General features: G+C 39.4%; 1 protein-coding gene across 1 annotated transcript in view; it reads right to left on the bottom strand.

The window, feature by feature from the left end:
- Positions 1-3,021: 3,021 nt before the first annotated feature.
- The window catches only part of LOC310925628 (arf-GAP with coiled-coil, ANK repeat and PH domain-containing protein 2-like), a 42,960-nt gene continuing 18,296 nt past the window's right edge, over positions 3,022-27,685 (bottom strand). Inside the window, exons 7-23 of the mRNA XM_083887615.1 lie at positions 26,392-26,436; positions 26,216-26,311; positions 21,147-21,221; positions 15,560-15,672; positions 14,882-14,933; positions 14,423-14,523; positions 14,164-14,269; positions 13,257-13,465; positions 12,404-12,473; positions 12,139-12,233; positions 11,701-11,903; positions 10,456-10,548; positions 10,020-10,252; positions 8,693-8,802; positions 8,469-8,579; positions 7,894-7,955; positions 3,022-4,559 (exon numbers count right to left, since the gene is read on the bottom strand). Of these exons, the coding sequence (XP_083743741.1) occupies positions 4,456-4,559; positions 7,894-7,955; positions 8,469-8,579; positions 8,693-8,802; positions 10,020-10,252; positions 10,456-10,548; positions 11,701-11,903; positions 12,139-12,233; positions 12,404-12,473; positions 13,257-13,465; positions 14,164-14,269; positions 14,423-14,523; positions 14,882-14,933; positions 15,560-15,672; positions 21,147-21,221; positions 26,216-26,311; positions 26,392-26,436 (1,878 nt within the window). The 3' untranslated portion in view covers positions 3,022-4,455. The remainder of the gene's footprint in view (positions 4,560-7,893; positions 7,956-8,468; positions 8,580-8,692; positions 8,803-10,019; positions 10,253-10,455; positions 10,549-11,700; positions 11,904-12,138; positions 12,234-12,403; positions 12,474-13,256; positions 13,466-14,163; positions 14,270-14,422; positions 14,524-14,881; positions 14,934-15,559; positions 15,673-21,146; positions 21,222-26,215; positions 26,312-26,391; positions 26,437-27,685) is intronic.

The following is a 27,685-nucleotide window of genomic DNA, read 5'->3' as shown; positions in this document are numbered from 1 at the left end:
GAGGTGTCCTGCACCATCAGGTCTAGACAAAAGGAGGTGTTCTGCACCTGCAGGTCTAGACAGAAGGAGGTGTCCTGCACCATCACGTCTGGACAGAAGATGGTGTCCTGCACCTTCAGGTCTGGACAGAAGCTCTGCAAAAACACCTCCAACTCGTCAAGAAATAAATCATGAACTTGCAGTTTACACGATCCGGTCTTACTAAAACTTTCCTGAAACGATGCAGTCAGTGTGTTGATGTGGTGCAAATCAAAAGTCGTGTAATTCCATTTGGACTCCTGTGTGGGAAGGAAGTGGAATGATCTCATCCGACTGGAGTCTTTTTTATTTGTTTGAAGAAAGCAGAACTTCAGTCACTGCTGGACTCGGTCATTTGTTATATTGTGTAGTTTGGTCTCTGCCAGTGTGAGCGTCATTAATGGGGCTTGGCTCTCTGTGCGTTTTTTCACATGGCGTTTTTTTATGGAGGGAAACGTCTCCAGCGACGGCTCTTCATTTCTCCACAGGCGATCAGACCACAGACTTCCTGGAAAAGACGTGGTGGCCGACACACTGAGCAAAGCCCATGAGCCAGGCACAGAGGCAAGGTGGGCGGGGCTGGCATGCGACAGGTGACCTTTAATCTCACCTCAGTTGAGTTCTAAGTAACTAAAATGACTGGCAGTCTTTCAATAATCAGTAAAAACCGAAACAAAGTTGGTCAAAAGAGTTTCCTCTGTTTTATTTGTGTGGCCGGTGGAAAGCTATTTTATTTATTGTTCATCCCATTGCTACTTTCTAATGTTTCCACCTGTTACCCGTGTACATCACATAACATGACAAAACATGACTTTACACTGTATTTTTCTATCCTTTCAGTTTCTGGTTCAGTGAGTATTTTTTTTTTTTTTTTTTTTACAAGCCTTGCTGTCTGCTGCACATCTAATTTCCTTTGGGACAATAATAATAATGTTGAAGCTGAAGTTAAATCACTATAAATGTTTGTTGTTCCTGTTCTGTGGCTCTTTGAATCTGCATGAATGTGCGTGTGTGTGAAGGCAAAGCAGCTCTATTTGTTATTATGACATGCAAACAATCAACATTAATGGCTCCTACAGTCTACAGACACCAACTTTTCGGGAGAACAACAAATACATTGACATGGAGCAATACTCTGACTACTAGTCTTATTCTGAATCTGAATAAAACATTCCGAGACAGTAGGAAATCATAATCTGTTTCTATAATGCCAGAAAGATTAGAACACTCCAGATGTTTTAATCTGATTTATTTGTTATTTAGTTCTGATGCACGTTAGATTATTATGCTGTATGGCAGTGGTGCCACTGATGCTTTGTTTTACAAGTTTGATGTTCATAAAATCTCCTACATTACAGGGCCAGTGTGATGAAACACAGGCGCAGGTGTGATGTTGAAAAGCTTCAGTGCAAACGCAGAAAGAGTGGACTTTTCACTGGAGCACGGAACATCTTCTGTCCAGCAGTCAAACGTTTGTTTACAAGGATGTTAAATATTAGAGCCAGAGCTGAAAAGTGGGTCAGTATTGGTGGGACTGTAGGTGTTTACAAGTTCCCCAGATGGCAACAGTTATTTCGAAACTGTTTTGACAAAGGCAACTGAAAATAATTTTAATTTTTGTTGCGAGGGATGTGTCCTATGTCCAGTTGCTCCCATGTGAGCGAGTGAGTGAGTCCTGGAGTATTAAGGTGAATTATGAAGGTGCTATCGCTGGTGATAAAGACATATGTTTTTGGAAACGTAAGCTTGCAGCAGACTAAACATACACGTTGGCTCACTATACACACACACATGACAATAACTCACTATAAGTGACGGGCACTACTGGCCTGCATGCCTCTAATTTAACAGCTGCAGGATCAAAGAGACATATTAACAATGGAATGAGACTGGACAATATGTCCATGAAGGTTGGCACGGGGATGATTTAATTAGTGTGTATGTAATATCTTTTTTCTATCACCGTGTCAGTTTATGTTCGAGTTAAACCGTGTGTTAAACACGTTCAAGATTCACGTCAGGAAACTTTGCAGGAAATAAACAAAGTGAGGTTCAGGTGAGGTTCAAAAACCCCGACACGGGGCCAAAATGAACAGAGCGAATCGATTAAAACATTTTATGACCTCAGCTGCTCTCTATCAAACATCAATAAAAATCAGACTTACAGCAGCGCTCCCTCTGCTGGACAGACACTTCTACCGAAGTGCTTTACTTCAGAGCAACAGCATGGATTCTGTATGAGTTACAAACCTCTAGAGTAGAGAATTATTATAATTATAATAAATTACATCATGACTCTTGTGAGTTTGTATCATAGTTAAAATACAGAGAAGAGGAAGAGAGTCACTACAGAGCAGTGCTGTGTATATTTAGTCTCTTAGATCAGATTGTAACCTTGGAACCCAAAATTGGAAAATGATCTTGTTTATAAAAGGCAAAACATAATAGGCCTGTTCAGCGGGACTGCTAATAGAACTAGAGTACAATGGCTGACTTGATTAAATGCTGCTTTGCTGTGTTCAGTGGTGATTACAGAGGAAATGTTCTGCCTTTGGAAGGGTGGGAGTGCTGGGGAGAATCTTCAGAAAAAGGAGAGAAATGTGTTTTTTCCCTAATTATCTTACATCTGTACTTTTAAACAAGTACTGGGGACTGATGTTGACATATTACATTTGTAATATATGAAAATGGATGAAATGTTTTAATCCTGATGACAAAGGGTCCAACACAGAGGGAAAAAAAAGATCAGATTAGAGCAGTAACTTTTTTACTAGATGAGCATCTAACGTCATAATGTTCTCTGAAAAAAACCATATCTGGTCTGTGAGACTAAACACCAGTTCTGTTCTCACAAACACATTAGTGTAATGAATTTTTACGAAGCCAGACGACGCTCACAGGCTCAAATCAAATCTCGCCACAAGGCAAAAATAAAGAATCAACATTCAGTGATGAATCAACTCTGTCCATGTGTATTGAAGTCCTTAAACATTACAGGTAGAATATACAGTACATGTATAATGGGTGTACAGACAGGCAATGTATAAAATAGGCTAACATTACTGATAAGATACCAAGAACAGCATATACAAAAGCTTATTTAATGATTCAAGTACCTCTAACTTTATACGTTGGTTCTAATGCATCTGTACAAAATGTACAAGAATTGTATCCCATGTTGCATCGGCCAAATGTTTCCTCTCACATCACATCTCGCTACAAAATGTAAATATTGAGGACGAGTGACGCTGCGGCAGTTTAACACGAGGACGATGAAGAAAATAACCGTCCTTTTCACCACAACTAACGGCTGAAGAGTGACTGCTACTGCGCATCCATGTTACCGAGGTAACCATGACCATGAGGACTGAAATCTTTCGGATTACAACTTCACTGAAAGTTTAGAAGGAGCTGTTCATATTTCCCCTATAATAATTATCACCAAATATACAGTCACTTCCAAAAAAATGTCTGAAGAAACTGTTCCAAAAATATGAACCTGTAAAAATAAATTACGTTTGAGCAAAAGACATCTTAATTTTTCAGTCCTACATCAGCGTGAGACCAGATCTACTAATTATCTCTCGCTATTTCAATTCCACAAAACAGCAAAGCTGCTCTGACTCACGCAAAAAAAAAATCACAGCTGATAAAATTAAAATCATTTAAAAAGGAAAATGTCCAAAAATAACAATCGTTTTCTTTTTAAAAAAAACACCATCTATTCAAACACCGAAGATGTAAACAAAGCGTTTACTTCCATAATCACTGTACACAGAACACGTCAAAGTCTTACCATCAAAAGTGGAAAACATCAGTGGCCGTTTAAGAAAAAGACATTTGTGCAAACACTTGAATACACAGCTGAGAGCTCATTAAAAACAAAACCATGATACAAAAAAACAACGCTTTAACTCATCAAGACAATCCTATAAGAAAGAGGAAGCGCTTAAAAATTAAAAAGGAGTAACTAAGTCTATCTTTACAAGTGATGCAACGCACATCTGATTTTTAATGTTTAAAAAAAAGAGATGCTTTCTGTTGATGTAACCCTGCTAAAATAACCCACAGCCCCGACGGGAGCTCTACATTCAGACAGAGTTCAATCACCGCCTGATGTTCTTTGATTTCTCTTCAACACTGTACCATTCACTTACTGCAGTAAATCCTACTGAGGAGCGCAGTTTTATTAATAAAAAAAAAGAAAATAAAAAGAAAAGGGTGAGGTTTCCCCTTTCAAATCAAAATGAAATTGATGGACAGGAGATTCAGCCATGTCCAGCTGTGGTGGCACTAACCGGCTTTAAGGCAGATGTTCGGAGGGGAACATGATCAGGTGACTTTTCCAGGTGGAGGCAGAAGACGTCTCTGCTCGGTTGGTGCGGACAGTGTCTTTATTTCCTAAGTGCTATTGGACGGTGTTGGTGCAGCGTCGCGTCAGGGTCGCTGCGAGTCGTACTGCTGGTAGCGGTTGAGCTTTTCCGGGTCGTTTGAGGCCATGTGGCTGAAGTCCTGGAAAATGTCCTGGTAGGTTTCATCTCCTGTGAGGACAGTGAGGAGACAAGACATGAGGGACAACAGAGATAATAATAATAATAACAACAGTAATAGGTTGCTGTGTTACAGTCATTAAAGCCTCCACATGCAGGTGTGGATCAGCAGTGATTTGCACAGTGTCGTCTGGGGCCTGATTCAGAAAAAAGAGAAAACACTTCGTTTCCCTCATTTCAGAGTTAATAAACTCAGAGCTTTCACTAAACTTGCTTTCTTAATAGGGCTGAAAGATTTTGAATAAATATCGAATTGCGATTATTTTGATAGGAATTGCGATACTAGTAATTTTTAAATCATTATTCTCATTTTCATTTGAAAAAACACATTTCAAATTGATTACTGTGTGATATTTCTGCAGTCTGTAGAATAAGATGTGTACATTTCAGTAAAATAACTACTACTCTAAATTCATATTTTGACACACGATTTTAGAATTGCAGTAGGCCGTATTGCGATTTTTTGATAAGATTTCGATTAATTGTTCAGTCCTATTTCTGAAACAGACCCCAGAGCAAGAGGGAAGAAGAAAAAAAGTCAGCCGTACCTGTCAGAGTTTCTGCGTGGCTCGAAATATGAAAGAGAACAATGCAGAGGCAGAGGAAAGAAGAGCCAAGAGGCAAATGTTTGTGCCATTTCATCAGTAAGTGGAAAGAAAAGACTGACTCAGAAAGAAAAGACAAGCCCACAGGGATTAGTTTTTGTCAACAACTGTATTGTGTTTTAAAGTGCAGGATCTTATGTACAAAAATACAGTTGCGTTGGCCCCAAAGAAAACAGAAGAACAGAAGAAAGGCACAAACTCTGGGGAGAAGAGTGAGAAAACAGAAGCAAAAATACAGAACCAACAGAGATGTGGAGGAGAAAGAAGAGTGTAGCAGTTCTCAGACTGTTTCGAGTCCAAATTCTCAGTTTAAGCTTCTTTCTTTTCAACAGAAGACACACATTAAAAAATAGATTTATTTAAATATCAAAAGAGAATTAAAAAAATACATCTCTAAATATTCACTGCGCAATTGAGTAAATCCATGTTTGAATGCCCACAAAAATCAGCCTTCGCGCTGAGAACCACTTCACTGCTCTGCCTCTACACACAGAAGAGGGAGAAACACTCCAGAGTCGAAGGAACTGTGATTTCTATTTAAAAAGAAAAAGAGTTGGAAGGATGATTGCTGTGGTTATCATCATCACACGTGAATATCCCTCATCAGTGCCATCGAGACGACCCTCGTGCATATGAGAGAACGGCGAGCTGATGCTCGACACAAGGCCAATCCTCTCGCAAAGTAAAGCAACACGAGGATCGTTCGGTGAGTTGGAAGCACATACTTCAGACTCTACTCTGCCTCTTCTGCTAAACACGACCTCCTACGGTCATTACTGGTGTGTCTGCTGTTGACCTTTAAGGCAACAGCTGCAGGCAAATGTATTCTGTATCACACACCATCAACAAACACTGCACTAGCTAAAACAGAGAATAAATAATAAAAGAATTTCACGCTGCAGGTCCAAAACATTCCTGTCTTCATCTATAAAAAGTGAAAAATGAGCAGAGAACATCATTCACTTTCAAGAAGTTTTTACGAGTATCTCGTGTCACGTAAATGCACAAGTCCCTTTTCCTTTAAAATTCTGAGAACGTGAAATCCTATTCAGACCAGCGTATTCAAGACGTGACGTACATTTCTGCCAGCAGCAGGGGGCGCTGCTCTGAGCATGCGATTCAGCAGTTACTCGGTGCTTTCAGGATGAGGGGCAGCATGGAGAGGAGATGACAGATGAAACTGTAGTACTTTGGGATTTTTTTTTTTTTCATCAGACATTATCAAGGAAGCTCCAAACGAACCTTCTGCCACATTCTTTGTGAATATCTACTTTTCTTTGTAAAGCTCACATAAGATCAATATAAATATAAGCTATTAATATCAGGTGATAAAAAGCTATACGTGGACATATTTCTAGACTATTGCACGTGTGGCTTAACGATGCTCTGATGATTTGTCTACAGTTGACCGACATTCGACATCGTGGCACTAAAAAGCCCTTTCAACTTTACAATTCTGGATCCCCCCCCCGATTGCAGCGAAACTTACAATCACACTTTACTAATAACTTGACTAATAACCAGGACCATTATTGTCGTAACAGGAAGTAAATACATCACAATCTATTCGAGAAAGTCAAGGATGTGACCTTCAACCGCTCTAACTCTTGTGCAACCAGAGTCACTCTGAACTCTGCTTATTCTGCCACAGACTATAAACAAACATATATACACTCTGTATACTTATGATACACTTCCTAGATAAAATGGAGTCATGTTTTCAGACCAGGCATGTCACACGAGTAAGATGCATCATGTTGTTTTTGGACAAAGAACACTTCCAATAAGTAAACAGGCCTTGAAAATGGTTAAGACTTGAAATGGGAGCTTTACATTCATGGGTAAAGGAACAATAGTTGCATAACCATTAAAAGGAATGTGCATCAATTACATCCGGGGAGTGAAATCTACAAAGGACACAACACTGTTTAAAAACACACATAATCATTCTCTAATATGATAGTATTATTGAAAAAAATATCATTCAAAAGTCAGAATTATTGCCAGATAGTGAACCTGCCTTGAGTGTAACTGGAAACTGGTGGAATTTACCGGTTTTTGCAAATATACCGTGATTGGTATTGAACATTATTAGATGAAAAATATTTCTGCCCATCATAAAAATCATTGGCTATAAATCAATGGACACCTCTAAAACAGAGGGCGTAAACAAACGTAATAGAAAGTTAGGACAGTTGAAGCCTTGGAGTAAAAAGTGACACCTTTTTTGTTTTTTTCCCCATTTTGTGCTAAAGATTCTACAGTCACTTCACTGAAAAGGGTGGATGTTCCATTTTGGAACAAAACTGTACAGTAATGTCCAGAGTCAACGGCTTTAACCCTGTCACATTAACACAGTCTAGCACCTAACACTAAACTATACACTGAGGTGCAGTTTACCCAGCACATGGTTCAAAAAAAGAGTTTGCATTCAGAGTGGCAGCAGAACACAACAAAAACAGTATTGTTTTCAACAAAAACAAACATCTCTTAAAAATAAATTGCTTCTACCTTGTGATCAAATAGAGAATTAAGTATCTGACTCTGAAACCAGGGCTTTACACTTCCTGTGGTTTCACAGTCGGTTGCTCTTTTGTTTGAAAGTGTGCGGACATTTTTTATTTTTATATTTTTTTAAGTTTCATCCAGCTGCAGGCTAATAAACTCCTGCATGCACTTCCTGTACTGCATTTCAGTGGGGCTGTTGGTGTTATATTGACCTGACTGGCTGTACGGCCCCTCCGCCTCTCGCATTTCCTCGTTCATCTTCGCAAGTCGCAACCTGAGGAAAGAAACATAAAGAAACAGGTCATTGTTTTAAACACATTACGGACTTTATCTGATTCTTCTCTTCCTCTATGCTGTTGAAGTGGTGACACCTTGTGGTGAAAAATGTGCAGTGTAACGACACCACTAAAGCCAAATTATTTCTGCATTTTGTAAGACAGCTGTATATATAGTTGGAGTAATGCATGAGTCATTGTTAGTTGTCAGTTTTATAGCTGGTTTTTGTTTTCCTCTTTTCAGTTTTTATCCGCTAACAATGACAAATGAACTGTACGTTATCCCTTTACATAAAAATCAATTCATAATAACTGGTATTTTTTGTAGCATTTCCTTTCCACACAAATGTTGAGTGCATTACATTTAAAAAAAATCAAAGTAGCAACACAACAATGCATCCAGTGTCACTTTAACAGTGTGAGCTAAGACAACATTATAACACAAGAAAAAAGAACATCAAATAAAGAATATCATAACTAATAATAGTGATGATAGGTATGATGACACTTACAAAGTGACGATGTCAGCGTTGGCTGCCTCCACCGCTACAGTTAATGGCGTTTTCTCGTCGATGTCTGCAGCATTTTGGTTTGCTCCTCTTTTTAGGAACAAACACACTTGCCTGGAAAACAAACACCAGACATGATTACAGTTATTTAACACTTTTCAAATAAACAGCTTTCTTAGTGAGAGGTTGGTGGAGTAATGACAGTAGTGGAGATGTGGAAAACAGACCCCGTGTGTCCCAGCATGGTGGCGTGGTGGAGGGGTCCTCGACCCTGAGCGTCCTGCTGGTTCACATTAGCTGCATTTTGAAGCAGAAACTCACAGGTGACCAGTGAACCCTGAAAATAAATGTACAGCACATTGGACAAAGTCTGTGACAAATATATATATATATATATATATATGTATATAAAAAGTCATACACAAGCAAAATGCACTGTTTGCACAGGTCTTGATGTCATCAATACATATGCAATGCAGACAGGTTATTGTGAACAATGAAATCACACAAGTTGAAAGTTCATCACAACACTGACATGACTTCACGTTCTTACTAAGCAACAATGTACTGACTGTTATCCAACTATACTTAAAATATAATGTGTAACATTTCTCTAATGTGTAACATTAGGTAGTTTACTTACTTACATTAGCCAATTTTCCAACACTTTAAATCTGTATTTCTATTCAAGGTAATGGATCGTTTCACTTTCCTTTCAATGACATCTACTTTACTGTCTTTGTGATAACTTTTAAACCTCCCATGAAACATCAGAGTGGGGAAGGAAACATTCAGTCCTACTAATAAACTGTGTGTTGTTGTTTTTTTTAATTATTATTTTATTGGGTGTATTTGTCACAAATGGATCACGACTTCTCATTACCAACATCATCAAAGCAGGTGTTTTTGTTGTTGTGTTGCTTAAGAGACCCTTGGCGGCAGAAATGACACACTGGGTGTTTAAAAAATATTTTCTAAGCATCGTTAAATGGCCCACAACAACAGGAACAAATTTCCTGTCATTTCTATTTGTGGTCTTGAAAACTATCCAGTAAATAGCACACTGACTGGATCATCTGTAGCCATAGGTCTGAATGGTCCCAATGTGTGCTAAATGCGTCACAAAAGCTGTCCTCAGGACAGATTAGAGACTTCCAGGAGTTTACTAATCAGTGCTCATACGATAATTTATTCGTAGCCACTGAGGGCCATTTAATTTCTTTATTTTAATGGTTAAAACATTTTTCAGAACAAGGGGAGCTTTGACTCACTCGACTCCTCTCGACTCTTTGTTCTCGTTCTGTCTCTGTCACTCACACACACACACTGACAGCAGACTGGGGTTGCAAGTAATGATTATTTTCATAATCGATTAATCTGTCAATTATTTTCTCGAGTAATCTTTTGGTCCATAAAATGTCAAAAAAACGTTGATCAGTGTTTTTTCAAACCTCAAAACCTCAACGATGTTTTCAAATGTCTTCTTTTGCCATGGTCAAATCACAGATTTTTCCACAAATCATTCCTACCAGGTCTAAACGGGGTCATACTTACACCCTGCACTGCCATGATCAGCGGTGTCCTCTTCTCGTCCTCAGTGTTGACCCAGTTGACCTCAGCTCCGTGGGCCAGGGCCTCTGCCATGTCGGGCAGACTGCGTGCACATGAAGCCCAGAACAGCTGCAGACCTGGACTGTACTCTTTGGGCTCATAGAAAACCATCTCCTTACAGGGTGATGGAGGAGGAAGTGTTGCAGGCATGGCCATGGGTGGAGACTCGGCTGCATCTGGGAAATGGTGACAAAGTTGTGCAGGATGTAAACATGCGAGAATCTAGCAGTGCAACTGCAGGTTTAAATAAAAAATCTAATGTTTTCTTAAAGAATTTGAAACTATGGTGTGCAAAGGACTTCTGTCTCAAAGGAGTTCTGTTGCTTTTGTTCAGTGGCAATGGACATGGAGTGTGTGTGTATGTGTTCACTGGTCTCACCTGCATCTGCAAGGCTGTTACTGGATGGAGTGGTGGCCAGCATTTCCCTGCTTCCATCAGCGCTGTTTTGAATCCCACTGTCGGCACTTTTTACTGTAAAGCAAAAAGCCTGGGTCAGTTTTTTTGTGGACACTGTGTGTGTTAAAAAACAGCTTCCTGCTGGTTGCTTTTGTAGTCCATAGAAAAACACATACTGAATTTATTTTTATCTCATCGCCTGCTCAAATATTTCATGAGCAGGTGGTCCTAATATTTTGTAAAGTAGCTGAGAACAAGAGTTCCCTGAAATCAACAAAAAGAGAAGTAAGAGACAGATCATCACCATCACCTTATGTTTCAGTTCCCTTAAATAACAAAAACATGACAGACAGATACAAATGCAAACACCAGACACTGATCAAAACCATGTGTGAGAGAAACACTCCCTATTCCCAAGGAAAAAAAACAAAACATGGTATGCTCTGCAATGATCTAAACATGATGGGATGGCCCATTGGGAAGGAAATGAGGAAGAGACAGAGGGCAATTATTCCACAGCCCCAAAAAGCAGAGAGGAGGAATGGACAGAGGGAGTGGAGAAGCAAGCGAAACTCTGAGCATTTAGTACTTACTGCTCCTGAGCTTGGAGGAGTTGTCAAAGTAGGAGAAGAGCGAGTCAAGCTCGTCAGGACAGAAGAGAGAGTCGCGGCGGGCCTCCGAGCCACTGGCAACGGCTACGCATAGGATGATGGGAGGTTGGATATTGGAGGGTAAGGTGTGTAAATTGTGTGTCAGAGTGAGGTTGGAGGGGTTTCGGGGGCGGGGAGGCGGTGAAAGCAGGGGTTAGTCCGGAAGCACAGAACAGCCAGGAGAGGAAAGAAAGAAGAGAGTGTGAGAGAGGAGAAAGAGAAGAGAGCAGGGTGAAAGCACAGATCATTTAACTAACAGCTCAGCTGACACTGGAAGAGACAGACTACGAGAAGCAATGGGAGGCAAAGAAGGCTTAGACATAATGCTGTTCACAAAGAACATACAGTATGCTGATGGGTGGACGCTTCTTAATTGCAAAGAAAATCGAGATACAAGATGACCGGCTGTGCCTTCTTGTTGCAGTGTCATTTTGATTCTTAAGAAGCACTGGACATGAACTGATTGTAATAATTGGGTCTTGTTGCTGTATACTTAATTGGGATTTGTAAAATTGATCCCATGTCTTATCTGTTATTCAGAGATGAGGGAAAGGTTATTGTGTGCGCTACTACTGACCTGTCTGTCCTGAGCTATGTGAACCAGGTCGGAGTTTGGGTGTAGGCGGAGGCGGTCTTGGGGGCAGATGATCAGAGCTGCTGCTCAGCCTCTTCTCTTGTTTGCTCAGAGTAACCACTTTGTTGCGAAGCTCCTCGTCTGACGGCCGACGTACAAACCGGCGATCCACATATTTGGCTTTGATGTAGGCCTCCACCTCGTGTCTATCATGAACCACAGGTGTAAAGTTTGTTTGCGAGTAAGGTGAGAAATGTAAGCCTCAGTTCGGCTTTCCACTGGTAAGTATTTAATATCTACTCAAGAATTTGTTTTAGTAACTTTTATTGTCAACTACTTCACAACATGAAGAATGAAAAAAGCTCTGAAGGAACACATCCAGTGAGAACTTATTCAAGAGAAAATGATAAGCACTTGTTTGTTTTCTCTGAGTCACAGTACCTGGGGTCTCCTGGCTGTGGTTTTCTGGCTCCGAGCTCCTCTCGTCGAGCCTCGTAAATCTGGTTGATCACTCCATTGCCCAATTCACACATTAACTGTGGAGAAGAAAAAACAAGGTGATAATTGGTTAACAACTGGATAATCATGATCACAATGATATCAAGAATCCAAATGAGTGGAATAAAAATATAAAGTGACTAAGATGGCTCTTCCTAAAAGACAGACTTGAACAGTACGATTCAGGTACATTGTTTTCAATGCTAACCTTTAGTAGTTCTGGTTCCCATGTATCCAAAGTTAGAGACCGAACTTTAGAGAAATGCACCCCGAGACTCCTGCAGGTGAAAAAAACCCCCACAAAGCATTCTTTAACATTGTCAATGTAGTGTCAATCATTTTCAACATAAAGATGTAGTTTCAGGCATAAAATTGGGGTCTATTTACAGGTTTTATCACAAATAAGCACAACAATCCTGTAGATACAATATATAGTTGTTACAGTAGATAGATAACTGGAAGTATAAATTGCAATAAAATAGAAAAATAAAGGAAAGAAATTGTGATTTAGAGATGAAACACATTGAGTAATTATATATTACCACCCTGGTTAAAATCCTATTGTGATTAGAGAGGAAGTAACTGCTTTACATGGTTACATGGAGTCTGACCTGAACTGCTGACCTGTCTAATCATTAAATATTTTATTTTTTATATCAAACACTATGACTGATAGAAAAGATAATCCATGGCATCCAATGTGAACTCAGCAAAGCGATAAATGAATAAATAATTTGTCCTAAAATTGGGTGCGTTTATGGATTATTCCAAGTTTACTTAAGTGTCTGACTACTAAAAATTCCCAACACGACAATAAGTTTTGTCTTTCTTTGTAATTTTCTTTTTTTTCCTACCTTTAAAAAATCATATTGATCTGCATAATCTGTGACTCATTATTAATCCACTTCCTGTTTTGACTGCACTCTTCTGATCTGACCCTGTATTTGATCGGATTCAGTTCACAGAAATGGTGTTAATCTCAATCTGACTTTAAAATGAGTGAAAAATAGCAAATAACATGCCATCTATTTGCAAAGACCAAAAACACAGTTACACGTTACCTGTGGATACCGGAGCACTGTATACAGAGGGTGATGCCCAGATTGATGCTGGCCCAGCGAGGGTCAGGCTGGCCACAGTCACAGCAGCAGGTGTTACCCGGGATGGCCAGGACCTTCTGCAGGGCACTCTCCCCTTTCAATGACTTCTCCTTTGGCTCTCCACCTGAGTCCAGACTCCCTGTTGATGTGGACGACTTCCTGTCCAGCTTCTACCAAACCCCCCAAAAAAACATATATAAAAATAAAATAAAAATATATAAACAAATGAATTGAAAAGTGAATTTGTGAATTTGTTACGATGAGGTAGAAAAGTGTTTTTATATTTTATAGAGGATACTTTTTAATGTTCTTGTCTTGTGTGGAGCATTACTTTAAGATTTTATAAGCATTTACTATGCTCCTCAATTCTGCTCTTCAAATCATAATAGAATGCAGCAGCAGCCTGACTCTCATATGGCACCTCCTGGCACTCCCATTCTCACATCCCTCCACAGGCTCACCATTTTATTCAGAAATATGACTCTGAATGTACAAAGACATCCATGGTCTTGCCAAGACCTACATATCATAACCCTACCAACCACATACCTCCTCACTGTTCCCCATACCCACCTAAAATTAGCAGAATTAGTACACACCTTCAAAAACCTTCTAAAAACTAATTTTTACATACTAGTCTTCCTAGTTTGACAATCCCTGAATTCCTGTTTATTCTAAGCTGTGATTGTTAAAATTGATCTTCTGTACTTTTTACTGTGCAACATTTGACTGAGGTTTTATACAGTAATATAAATAGCTTGATAAAGGGTTTGAAGTCTTTATGTCTTTCTTTGCATTTATTTCTTGTGGAATGTCTTTGTCTAAATGAATAATTTGCAAATATCTAAATGGCCTGTTTGGTTTTTACCTCGCCATCTTCTCCCTTTTCTCGGAAGGCAGAGGCGATGCTGTTCTGGACGGCTTTGATCCAGGCCTGACGCAGCTTCTCCGAGTCCGCCTGCATCATACAGCTCCTGTTGGGACACAGAGACATCAGACCGCTGCTATGCATCTAATGTGCATGTGAGCATGCACATTAGATGCTCAAAGGCGGGTATACAAACCATCTTTTAAAAGATAAACTCTGTGTTTGGAGACAGGGGGACATTTCAATGACTCAAACTTACTTGGTGGGTGACACCACTTCGAAACAGAAGCGACGCTCTATGTCTTCACAGTGTTTGACTGTACATAGTCTCAGATCCTCTACCACCACTGTGGGATTGTCCTGAGGGGACAGCAAAGCAGCAGTTAAATATAATGCACAAAAAACAATGTTGCTAAAAACATGCAGCTTGTTTTATCACAGTATCTATTTCTCTTAGTTCAAACACGCCCATGCTAAAAGACAAACAATTACATTTAAAATGTTCTTGCATTTTATTAATGCACAATTGCAATAAAACAATGCAAATAAATTCTTCAACGTAATGCGGTGGAAGTACATGCATATCTGGACATCTTCACATATAGCTGTGGTCTGTCTACATTTTGAATTGGCTGCCAGCAAACCCTGGAATGGTATTTGAGCTGTTAAGTTCATTACATGCATATTTGATGATGGTTCAGGGAGTCACTTAACATACCTTAAATTTCTTCTGGTAAACTAGCTGGTTGTTTTGGATGGAAAACCAACGCCTGAAAGGAGATCATGAGTTTATTTAGAAAAATAAAAACAAAGTCACAAACAGTCGCCACTGATGCTCCTAGAATAACACGCCTTGTCATCGTGTGATGACAGTCTGCATGACAGTGATGGAAATACATTTAGAGACACAGCTGATGAACAGGTCAGCTGATTCAAGAGGGACTGTGTTTCAGCTCCTGTTAGAACAGTGTATGTATGTAAAACTAAATGGGTATATTCTAAAAATCTACTATATGTGCATTCTTACAGAAAAACAGAAATACCATAGGCCACCATTTATTTTACATAACATTAGGAAAGGAAAAGTATGTATGCATGAATATAGGTATCATCTAAGGTCTAAAACCAAAGTGGTGGGGTGGTAGGACTCCCAGGAACTGTATTAAAATGTTTAATCAATGTAGCCATTAAAATATAACCTCTTCCATCTTACACAATTATGTTCTTGTGGCCATGATATAAAAAAATCCTGATCAAAGCATGAGCACTTGCTGAGGCATTCAAATGTTTAGCACCATCTACTTTACATTCTGATAACAGTGGTTGCCCTCATAAATCCACAACTTCATCATTTAATGAATTCATAAAATTGCTAATTGAAATGTGTGTGTTGTACCTATTCCATGTCTTGAAGGCATTGCTGGCCCTCTTAAACAGATAACCCTCCATAGCAATGCCGTTGTCTGCGTCCACATTGTATTCCAGCTTAGAGTCATCATTTGAGAAATCCTGGGAAAAAAACAGATGGAAGGGAGGAAAAGAAAGCAAACAAATATTGTGTTAAAATAATTTCCCTGCATTATCTCAAGGAATTATTGGTACTAGTGATTTTCTTTTGGGTGTGGTTTGACTCTTTTCCCAAAGTCTTGGAGAAAACCACTGCTCACACGGACCAGAACAAAGTTTCACACTGCAAACCAGAAAACACAGAAACAATTGCATTATGCTTTAAAAGAAACCATTGCAACCAATGCATTGCCCGTTTAATAGAAATCTAACAAAAATACTGGAAGTCCTCTTGTGTGGTGCGATCTTACTACTTCTTTGAGATTTGTCATCAAGGCCTTATGTGAAATGATAACAAGATGAATTCCATACCAAAAAACAAATATGCACAACATCTGTTTCATCAAATCAATACAGCAGCAGTGAAAATGTAGCACGCATTAAGCATTTGCAATTCCCTTCCCATTACTGCTGTACTTCCCCAGTACTCAAGGTATTCAGCACGGTGGTTAGTGAAACAGTTATTGTCTTCTAAGAAGAACGGTCTAGCTTAACTGTCATGCATCTTTTTTCCTTTCCAACTCTGCTTCTGCTGTAACTCAGTCTGCTGTGCTGTCATGGGCCTGTCCCTATGACCGGGCTATCTTTAACTACCTGAGCTGCTGCCACACTTTCCTAACACCCTCCCAGCTTCCTCAGTTTCAAGTGACAATAGAACACCCTGGTACGTGTGTGTGTGATTGTGTGTGTGTGTGTACTTGTACTTGTTATTATCTCTTCTAGCATAAACGTCAGGTCAGACCGAAACCTGGTCCCAATGAGGCACAACCTCAATTCCGAGGAACTGTTTAGGACTAGGATTAGAATTAACTGTGGTTTACCGTTTAGGCTCTCCAAATGAATGGAAGTCAGTGCAGTGTCCTGAGGGGAATAGCTACACAGACCTGTGTGTGTCTTTGTCGAGTCAGTTTACATGTAGTGTCATCATCTCGATATCGAGGCTTGTGACTCTAAATGACTTGCTGACACAGCCTCAATTCATCTTGATCTTAAAATGAAACCAATGAGAATATAAGTTTTGAATGGAAAAGGTGTATAGCTTTATTAGTTGTAAAAACATTTGATTAAAACAAACCTTTAAAGCATTAATAGGAGGAAGGCTTAATATTCCCCTGCCTGCCAAACTCGTAAAATCAGCTGGTTTTACTGACAACCTGTAAGTTGTTCAATATTACATTAGGAACATCAAAGCATACAACAACCAATGACTACTACTACTACTGATAACCTTGATAATCCAGCAGGCGTGTTGCTTACTTCAGGGTTGTGATCACTGTGTGCTTGTGTCTTCAGTATAGTTTGTATTTACCTCTAATGGGTAATGATGTTCGATGCTTCATATTTATTTATTGAGCCTACAATGACATCTCTTATTTGGACACAAAATGATGCTGTGCAGCATGAATGTCTGTTTGCATGGTCCTTTTCATCGCCTAGATCTACGGATGTAACCTGAGCAAAAGGCTCATGTTAAACCCTCTGTCCTGTGATACCAGAGTATGATGTTCCTGCATGACATACACTGGAACAAGAGGTTATTTTGGGTGTAAATGGGGAACAAAGTACATCCCTATTAAGCTTCAGAGTGAGGAAATGGAAAGGCAACTAATACAGAATTCAACCAATCACCTTTTGCAGGAAGTGGGACAAAATTATGACTGTACAGAAACACAACTGACCTTACAATGGGCTTGGGAAAGGGAGCTAATGACACTGATCACTCTGAACCATGTGCCCATTGACTCACACATGAACACACACAAGCACTACGTGACTATCCCTTCTAAGATGGGGACCAAAGAATGAAACACACAATGTAGTGTGACGTGGCTGTGATGTAAACATCTTTCTGCTGCCTGCAAAGCAGGAAACCACTCACTAACATCAAACCAACAACTTGAGTTGACTTTAACAACAATGAGTTGTTAAAATAATGCATGCTGCATGATCAACACACGTCAAGAAAAACAAATGCATGTGCAACATACAGCCGATGGTGCAAAGAACTCAAACACCGCAATGCAGTCTCTTTGCTTGGACAGGACAGAAGAGGACATGAAAGACATGGACAGGTAGGGTTACAAACGGAAGTCAGATGGAAATTGATGCAGTGACTCTACGTACGGAGGTTGACCTCCAAGCACAAAAGTTGCGGTAGCCTGGTAAAGAGTCGAGCTCAGTCACCTCCTAAAACATTACACAGAGAAAAGAAATGTGTATTTCTTTACGCTAACACAGTAATCAATGATAGAAACTTTCTTAAAATGGTAAACACACAGGAGTCACATCCACACAAACATAAACTGACAGTTACTACAAAAAGCAAAGCCAACACAAATAGTCTTACGTCATCCCTCTTAGTCACACTCACCAGATACCAAACATAGTGGAAACGGCTGAAAATCTTCATTCTGTGTGCGACTGAATCTTTGTGATCTCAATGTTTACCTGAGCAGCATCTCAATGACAGTCCGGCACAATAAGCAACGTGACTCGTCTCTCACCTCCCCCTCTACTGTGGCTCTGTACGTGCCACTCACAACTTTCGTCACAGGTCTCGATGCTCCTCCTCCTCCTAAGGCCTTAAACTCTACACGAAGATCACCTCAACTGTGTGTGCATGTGTTGAGTTAGGGTTAGGGCTGAGTTAGAATAATCAAGTGGACTGAGCAGAGGAGCTCAGACATCAAACATTTATACGGACCTCAGTTTAACAGACGCATACTCGGTTTTTCCCCTCACTCTCTTATCTTCCTCACGTGACATCAAATATGTAAACAAAACAAGTCAATGCATCATGTTTTAGGTTTGAAACGTGTATCCCTAAAACAAAAATTTATGTTTGCCCATTAAAAGAATTAAGCTTTTAAAACATTTAAAACATTTAGAGCTGTCGCAAAAACCAATGGCTCCTGCTTGTTTTTTTATGAGTTAAGACAGAAATATCTTCAGCTAAGCAGCGCACCTCGCTGTAGTACCACTGTGGAAGCGTCATACCCTCTGCTCACAGTGCTTGTGTTAAATTATGCACACGGCAGACAGGCATACTAAACACAACCTCAGGAGTCAGGACTCCTGTCAATCCCCATGAGGATCCACAAATTAAGTGGACAGTATGTATAGGATTGACAAGACGCATAAATAAAATAAGCCTCGAGGGGGCAGCGCGAGTCAAGTTTTCACTGACTAATGACATGTCAGCAATTCAGGACTAAAAGAAATGGTCACACACAAGTAAGAGAAGAAGACACCGCCACAAGTCAATAACCTCATCACCAATGTACCAGTGCATATTACATTGGTCGATACTGAATTTGATGAATTCATATACTATATAACTGTAGGTTCTATTTCAAAGTCTTGGGGTTAAAGAGTTCAATATATACAGTAAAATAGCGTTTGCACTTTAGCCTATGACACTGTGAAAATGACAAGTAAAAGATGACCGTATAGCACAGGATATATAGCAGAATTAATCCACTGTTGTGTGTTATCAAATGTCGCTTTACAAAAGTCTATGAATGTCTATTAATAACGTGACCGACCTTGCTAACTAATCAAGTAAATATGCTTCTACATCAATCTCAAAACAAGCGCCATGAGGACAGGACTGTGTGAAAAGTCCTTTGAGGGAAGAAATAACATTATCAAAGTTTACTAGGACTAAAGCATACACAAAAGTATAAAAGGCATAAAGGATGTGTGTTAAATAGCATCATATCAGGCATGTTGTAGGGGTGGGGAAAAAAATCGATTCACATATGAATCACGATTCTAATCATCCACGATTCTGAATCGATTCATAAACTTCAAAAATCGATTTTTGAAAAAAATAAAAATAATAATAATATATTATATATATTTTTAAGTATCTATTCTGAAAAAAACACCAGTCTGTGTTATTTGTGTACAGTATATTTGTGTCACTTCTGGGAGAAAAAGGCAGTTAGCCTAAGCTTCTATTTATACAAGTTATTTTTTGTACAGTAAGTAAGTTTTTACTTGTTTTGAATGAATCAATGTTAACTTTTGTCTTAAGTTTGGCTTTGTGTGATCACATTATCACATTATCTTATACAAACTGTATTGTTTTGTTTCACTCCTCTTCCAACAAAAGGTGAGAGTTGGAAAAGAAAAGTCTAAGCACAGTATCTATTCAACCATGCAGACGTAACACAAAAGTGACAGTGAGTGGAGGAAAGAGGAAGAGTTACAGCTTACCTGCAGAGCAGCCTGTAATGAGCAGCAGAAAAAAAAGAGGGGGGAAAGAGAGCAGAAAGATTGTGAGCTAACAGCTCGATGAAAGGGTGCAGTCAGGGACAGAATAAAATAATATCAAATAACTCGAGCAAGAAGAGGGTGAGAGTGAGTGCACCAACCTGACCAGGAAGAAAGAAGAGAAAGAGGACAGAACAAAATAAATATTAATAGGAAAAAGTTGGATACAAAAAAAAAAGACAAAAAGCACTTACAGAGAAAGAAACAATCTTCACAGATAAATTCACTGAAGATCAGCAGAGAACAGCTGAGTAAAGAACTAATACGTTGCCTGGCAGTAATGATGTAGTATGTTGAACAGGATTATGATGATCTACCACTACTATTATACTATAAAAAACAGATTTTGCTTATCAATTATTATTTTCAAAAATCTGCCCCTGTGATTCATTAAAAAGTGTGAGTTGTCATGGAATATCATGGTTGGAGTGCTGAAACCAAATCTTGTTAGTGTAGCTGTCAATAATAAATGGGCATGTGTGACTGAGCTCATCAACAGGGATCACATGACACCTGAGGCCAGGGTACTTCTTCCATTCAAGCAAATGACAACAACAAATAAAGTTTAAAATGAATGGGGGAAATTAACAGTTTCAGCATATCAACTTTTTCATCAAGAGAGCCTCTGCAATTTTGATTAGAAAGAATATTATAAGGATTTTACCACCATTACATGAGGACTTGAATGCTTCCATGGTCTTGTCAGGTAAAATGTTGTTATTCTATCATGGAGCATTTCATCATATCAGTAAAGAGCTGACAGTGAGGGATGAGATATTTTCGCTGTGGGATCAAAGTCAGTCTGGTAAGATCCCAGAGTGATGAGCCATATGGAATTGGTCTTAAAAAGCCTTAAAAATATATGCAGAGTCAAAGGTTTTATGTCCCAAACAGACCAAGAGGAGCTTATGCGTGCTTTCATCTCCAGTAGGTTTCACCATTGTAACAGTCTTCTGACAAAGAGCCCTAAACAGCTGTAACTAATTCAGAACGCTGTAGCTTGAGTTTTAACCAGTACAAAAACATCAGAGCGCATTACTTGAGTCTTTACACTGGCTTCACCTTCCTGTAAGTCATAGAATAAACTTTCTGCGTGTGTGTGTGTGTGTGTGTGTGTGTGTGTGTGTGTGTGTGTGTACCTTTTGTTGGATGGTGGAGTGTTTCTGCTCCATGTCTCTCTTCTCTTTGGCAGCATCCACCACCAGCTGGTCCAACTGCAAGGGACAGAAGAACTGATTAGTCAAGCTTACAAAACTGCACATTCACACATATAAAATTTAGTAACAGCTCTTATTCAAGGGAAAATATTTACTTAGTGCACTCACTAAGACGTTATCACCCCACACAGATATGTGTGGTCTGAATATACTGTCACAAAATCTAATGCTAGGCCATTCAAAGCTGTTGTTTCTGTATGTGAACAGTGTACGCCGATGTGCATTATAAAAAAGATTCCAGTAACAGCTTTTTCAGGTCACATTCATGAAGTCAAGACACTTTTCTCTTCAGATCAAAATGAACTGTTGCCTTTCATCATGTGTGAAATTTAATGGGGGATAACTTGTTCTCCTCATCTCTTGTGGTAACAATGGTGTAAAGAGAGATAATGGATCTTTTGAGGAGAGGAGAAAGCCATATATTTTGGCTTCAACGATGTCGTACAAAGATGTCGCAAAAGTGCCAGTTTGCCTTAACAGTGAACTTCTACTGTGCCCCTTTTTATAGTCTGTGGCTGCAATGTGACCTAAATCAGCATGTCTCGAGCCTTAACAACAAAGGGAACAGTATTAGATTTTAGGTCAACGAATGATTGGTGATGGTGGGGGGGGGGGGGGTAATGTAGAATTACACAAAAATATGGGGCGAGTAGGGTCCAAAGTTTTACCCTGCAACTAAATCTTAAAGCTGCAACTCTACAGTGTGTAAGCTGTACAGGTGTATCTATAAGACACATACATTTTAACTAGCAACACCTAAAATACATGAGGCAGGAGAGGCCCAGAATTGTGTGTTAATTACTGATTGCTTTCAAATCAACATTGCAATATTGATTGTAGATGTAAATTTGACATGGGCTTGAAGTGTTGCCAGCAGTAATTAAAGTAAGTAAAGTAAGTAAGAGAATTTTGAAAGAAGAAATCACTAGATCTGCAAGCAGGTATGATAAGGCTCCAAGGTTTGTCCTTTGATGTGATGTTTCCCTTTGATTTTTATGTGAGGACATCAAACAGCTGAAGAAGAATAAACATACTGAACAAAAAGACCAGGGTTTCCAGTGCCACTGTCAGCAGCTTGGAGCCTTAATGAAACGAAAGTTAATCAGGGCAGGGATTTGTGACAATCAAGGCTTATTAAAACAAGTCCTGCGTGTTTACTGAACATTGGGTGCGTTCATTATTTACTTTCAAATGCCTGTGGTGGTTTTACAGGCAACAGCAACCACAAATGGAAGCGTGAGGACAATTCATACTAAAAGGCAACAGAGAAGACATAAAATAATACAGAATACAAAACCAACAATTCACTTATTCTCTGCATTGTTTTTTTGTTTTTTTAAACACACATACTTCTTCTACTAATAATTTCTGGCCGTCTGCAACAGCCAAAATCAGTTTGGCAAAAGTAACAGGCAGCTTATTAACATCTAAGTCACTGGGCTTTGTTCATCTAAATTTGTACTGACATGAAAATGCTGCTATCCGATATATTCAGAGAAGACAGCATTTCAGGGAGCTGGTTCTTTTGTTTAGACAGGAAATGGGTGGGCGAAAGAGCAGCAGGCTGATAGCATCAGATGGGAAATGTTTTTCCTCGTCGTTACATAACAACCTCGGCCAATCCAGTCCATGTTACCTATTTGCTTGCATCAGTATCTGTAAAGGTGTACGTCTCCACATATTTTATGTCATGACTCACCATACCTTTACAACTTATCTATTCCACTGTGCAGCACCCACTGACAATAACGGCAGAGAGAATCGGTCTTAAACATTTCATTCAGTCTGCACTACACTACAGCCCTTTGGTCAATCTCAGTTTGTGTTCAGATCTGTCCTGACATGGAACTATGATGACGAGCAATGTGATTCATGGAAACGTTACAAAAAGTCCCTCTGAATGAAAATAATTCAACATGTGTTCAACCATCAGCATCTGTGTCATAGAAAGATGCATTTGGCATAATATCTTATATTTAGAAGCAGGCATGGAAACAAAAGCATTGAGGCATGATGTTGTCATGCAAATACATTCAAATAGAAATTTCAGATTCATTGGTTGACTGTAGGTTAAAATCATTCAACACCATTTCCTTGTTTAAGTGACTTGCTCTAAAGTCTAAACCCTGTTGTGACTTCCTTTATCAGCTGCAGCTACATACCAGTTCTGTTGGTTATTTTCTACAACCACAGTGTTGGAAAAGCCCCTGGTTTTCTGCATTCACTACCAGTCTTCCTGGGATTTTTTCTAACCACCATTTTCCTCCCACATTTCTAAGAGATTGATATGCATTTTATATTTTATATTTTCAGTCTTCTGTTCCCAGGTAAAGCCATCCCCACTGGTAAAATGGTTGTGTAAGATCACTTGATACTTGATCCACTCCAGAATTACTTATGACTCTAGGCTCAGGTATGAAATCAGCTCCACTCATCCACTGCCCACTTACATAATGTCTTCTCACCTAAACGTTTTTATGTAACATAAATAGCTACACTTCCTCCTGCACTCACGTTCAACTGGGGTAGTTATTTAGTATTAATATTCTCCAAAAACTAGATAACAAATAAAAAATAAAAACATTTTTGACGAATGATGAAAATGGTTTATGTGCAGCCTACTCTGTTACAGATTGTTTAGTACAGAGCGTCGCCTTTTTAACCAACTGCTGGAGAATATGTTGTAGTATAGTGGCTAGTATTCCCACGCTTCATCACTTTATATTGGTCACAGACATCAAGTCATATTTTCAGACCTGTTGACAGCTCCTCCACACCTCCCTGCACAGCCTCTCCACCTTTTTCAGCTTCATGATGGAGAGTAAAGATATAATCCACAGTCCTTTTGTTACTACTTCACACGGCTTTGCTTTTGGTCTTCCTTTCCTTTCCGTTTCGTGCTGCTCCAAATTCAGGGTGACATGCTTGGGAGCGACAAAGCACAGCTATGCTTTAGTCTTTCATCAGCTTGAAACCATCCCTCTAGCTCCCATTCCCTCTGTCTTTACAGTCCTGTTCACGTCTCTGTCTTTTTTGTCACACAATCCTTGCTTTTTCTTTCCTTCAGGCTTTGGAGTGCTGAAGCCACAGGCTTACAGTCCATGCTTTTCCATTTTGATTGAATCACTTTTTGCTTAGATAAGATTAGATTCCCCTCTTATTCCTTCCTAAAATCTTCTTTTTTGAAGTGGGTCCCGTCTTCCCCATCTTCTGATCCTGGCACTCTTTGATTCTTTCTGTCAGTTTCTTGACGGCATGGACGTTAGATGTTCCAACTTCAGAGAATGAGGGTTAGAAACCACAATCTTTTCTCCAATCCAACTTAGAGGACGGCTGTCTTGGGTCTCCTTGATCTGGCTTTCAAAGTGGCCTTTTTAATGTTGTCAAATTACAAAACACTGTTTAGTTCCTTTTGTCATTTTCGGGTTGATTCAGAAGTCAGAAAAACATGTTTACAAGCTTCACTCGGTTCCTCCTTGACTCCTGAATCTGTGGCAGGTCTCCCCTCTTCCTTGTCCTTCGGCTGACTATTGAAAGATTTCTTGTTCTCATTTGGCTCTTCTACTTCTCCAGCATGTTAGCCATCAGCAACTACTTCACAACCAGTGGAATCAACCTAGTGTTTCTTTGCCATGTTCTCTCAGCTGACTGTCAACAGCATGAGTCTGACTGCAGGAAAAACCCTTGCCCAACCCCTGGCTGCTTTCTTCCTCATTCCTTCTTATTGTAACAGCAGCTTCTCTGCGATAATATCTTAAAGTCACATTCAGCCCATCCTCTTACTCAGGGGGAAGGCACTGTTTCCCAGAGGACGCACACGCACACGCGCACGCGCACGCGCACGCGCACGCGCACACGCACACGCACACGCACACGCACACGCACACGCACACACACACACACACACACACACACACACACACACACACACACACAGAAAAGAGGTTGTCTGGAGGTGAAGTTGCACTGCCCCTTAATAATGTGACTAGACACTATTACGAATAATTTTCCGAGGGTTGATATTAGTTTTAGTCTCACATGAAACGCTTCCTCTGGTTTTTTTGCCCTGAACAGAAAAGTATAAATAATGAAACAATATTGTTCTTGTCTACATAATAAAAAGGTGTTTATGCAAGGCAGTACATAATGTAAACTTGGCTCACAGTTACTCTTCCCCTCACTAAAAATATCTTCCTGCTTATGTTACTTGAGTTTATACTGTATATTTTGACAATACTGCAAAAGCCAGAACCAGTGCAGTGTTTGCTTCTACGAGAAGCAGTAAAAATGAAAAAGGGAAATGACATATTATTAATATTTATCAGATTTGCTGATTTTATACAATGTGATAAGATAAGGTACATTTTACAAAGTTATCTCAATAGTTTTAAAGAGTAATGTGATAACATATTTTTTTTTATACATTTTGGCATCACGTGTTAACTGGTTAAATTCAAATCAGACAGAGGATTAATTACGTAAATAAGAATCACTCATTGTAACATGACTGACAAATAATGACGTTCTCCTGAGTGTTACTAATTGAAGTAATGCGTTGAATACAGTTATTCATTCCCGCAGCATTGAGGATTTAGGTTTAGAAATGTGGTGAATAGTGGTTGGCATCATCTGACATCAAGAAAGTTCTTTGTTTGATTCTTGTTTTGCATGTTCTCCCTTTGTCTGTTTGGGTACTTTGGCTTCTGACCGCAGTCCAAAGACATTCAGACAGGGGTTAAGTTAATTGGAGACTCCAAATTACCCCTCAGTGTAAATGTGAAATGTTGTTTGTCGCTGAATGTTGACTGGTGATATTTCCAGGTTGTAACTTGCTTCATGCCCAATTGACTGCTGAGAATTAATAGTAAACAGTATAGATAGTGGATGGATGCTCATGTGTTTCTGTATTGGTACTGTGGAATATCTGCACATGCAACACTGTTAGAATGCCTTTTGTGTGTGTTTTATAGTGTGTATTTTATAGTGTGTACCTGTCCTCCAAGTTGCTTCATAAGAGGTTGTAATTCACTGAAGAGGTCATATCCTTGGTGGAAGAATGTCAAGTGGGCATACATGAAGGACAGCATCTGAGGAGAAGAGAGCAATGTTAGTGCTCAAAGACCCTGAAGACACGATGTATATGTCATTAGATGAGTTAAAGACTTACAGATTTCAATATTTCTGATCTTCTCTTGGATTGTAGCACATTAATCTGCAACAAACAAACAGAAAACAGTGAGAGAAGATTTCAGTACCAGTGACATTTGATGATGCTTGAACATAATATATGCAGAGAAAAGAGAACATCTATAATGAAAACAACAACAACTGCACAACACAAAGTGAGAGTCAGGTTGAAAAATCGCACCTTCTCTAAGAGTAATACAGTAGAATAGTAGTTCTTAAAGATGTCACCAGGGGGAGCCCTATGTTTGATCTATGGATGCTACTGTAGTAGCGTCTCTCATCTGTGCTGTCCTGCATTCATTGTCTCCCTCTGTTTATGTGTGAGTGTCAGACACTTCAGAGTTTCTAACCAAATTGAGCTGCTTGTCTAGATTTTTGGTAAACGGTGCAGTTACCGATAACTTATGGCTTATTGTACACGCAAACCGATGCTTGAGGAATTAAATGTGACAGACAAGAAGAACTAATAGCAGAGTCACTGTATGGGTGTGGTGGATGCATTATGGATGCGTTCAAAAGCAAGGAAGATTCTAAATTAGATTCATCACTCGCTCAGATGTAACTCCAACTCAAGGAAGGAAGTTTACTTTTCCAACTACTAGCTCCAGCAACTGCTGCATCGCAACTTTACAAGTCTCCTCTTTCTCTTGATCACAGTCAAGTTTTGACTGAAGTAGCACCTCTAACTATGGCTGTTTAACTGACAAAGTGCAAATGTGGCATCAAGCACAAAAGCCACAGGCAAAATTTACGAGCATTTGGTTGGTAATTGGTTGGTAGGTTGAAGTAATTGCACACTTGTAAGACTGTGAGGACACAACATTTGGAGAAAATTTAGGTCTAAATTAGTCCCTATTTAGTCATGGCTAATTTCAGGTTGTCCATCTCATTACATTTTCATGTGTTTTTTTCAAAGCTTGATAGTAGTCACTAAAGCAAACCTGAAATTTAGTTTAGTATTTTTTTATCCAGCTCTACGTGGCACAGCAGTGTAAAACAGGCATACTCCATTCTTAAAATGTCATGAATGCAAGTCTGGCTTACAACCCCTCTTGTTTGTTTCCCTCTCCTTCCACCATCTTGCACGTCACTGTAAACTGTGCACTGTATAATTAAGCAAAAATGCCACAAAAACAAATCTAAAATGAAGCCAACATCCACTGCAAACATTTCCTGCAAGGACAGCTGCACAAGTTAGCTGAATTTTAAAAGTGCTGACAGCACAACACTAAATGTTGAACTTTAAAGGAGACCCATTTAAAATCAGCCGTGCT

Source organism: Microchirus variegatus, assembly GCF_963457635.1.
Source record: "Microchirus variegatus genome assembly, chromosome: 4".
Taxonomy (NCBI): domain Eukaryota; kingdom Metazoa; phylum Chordata; class Actinopteri; order Pleuronectiformes; family Soleidae; genus Microchirus; species Microchirus variegatus.
Note: the sequence above shows the minus strand (reverse complement) of the source record. Positions and strands in the feature narration are given on the sequence as shown.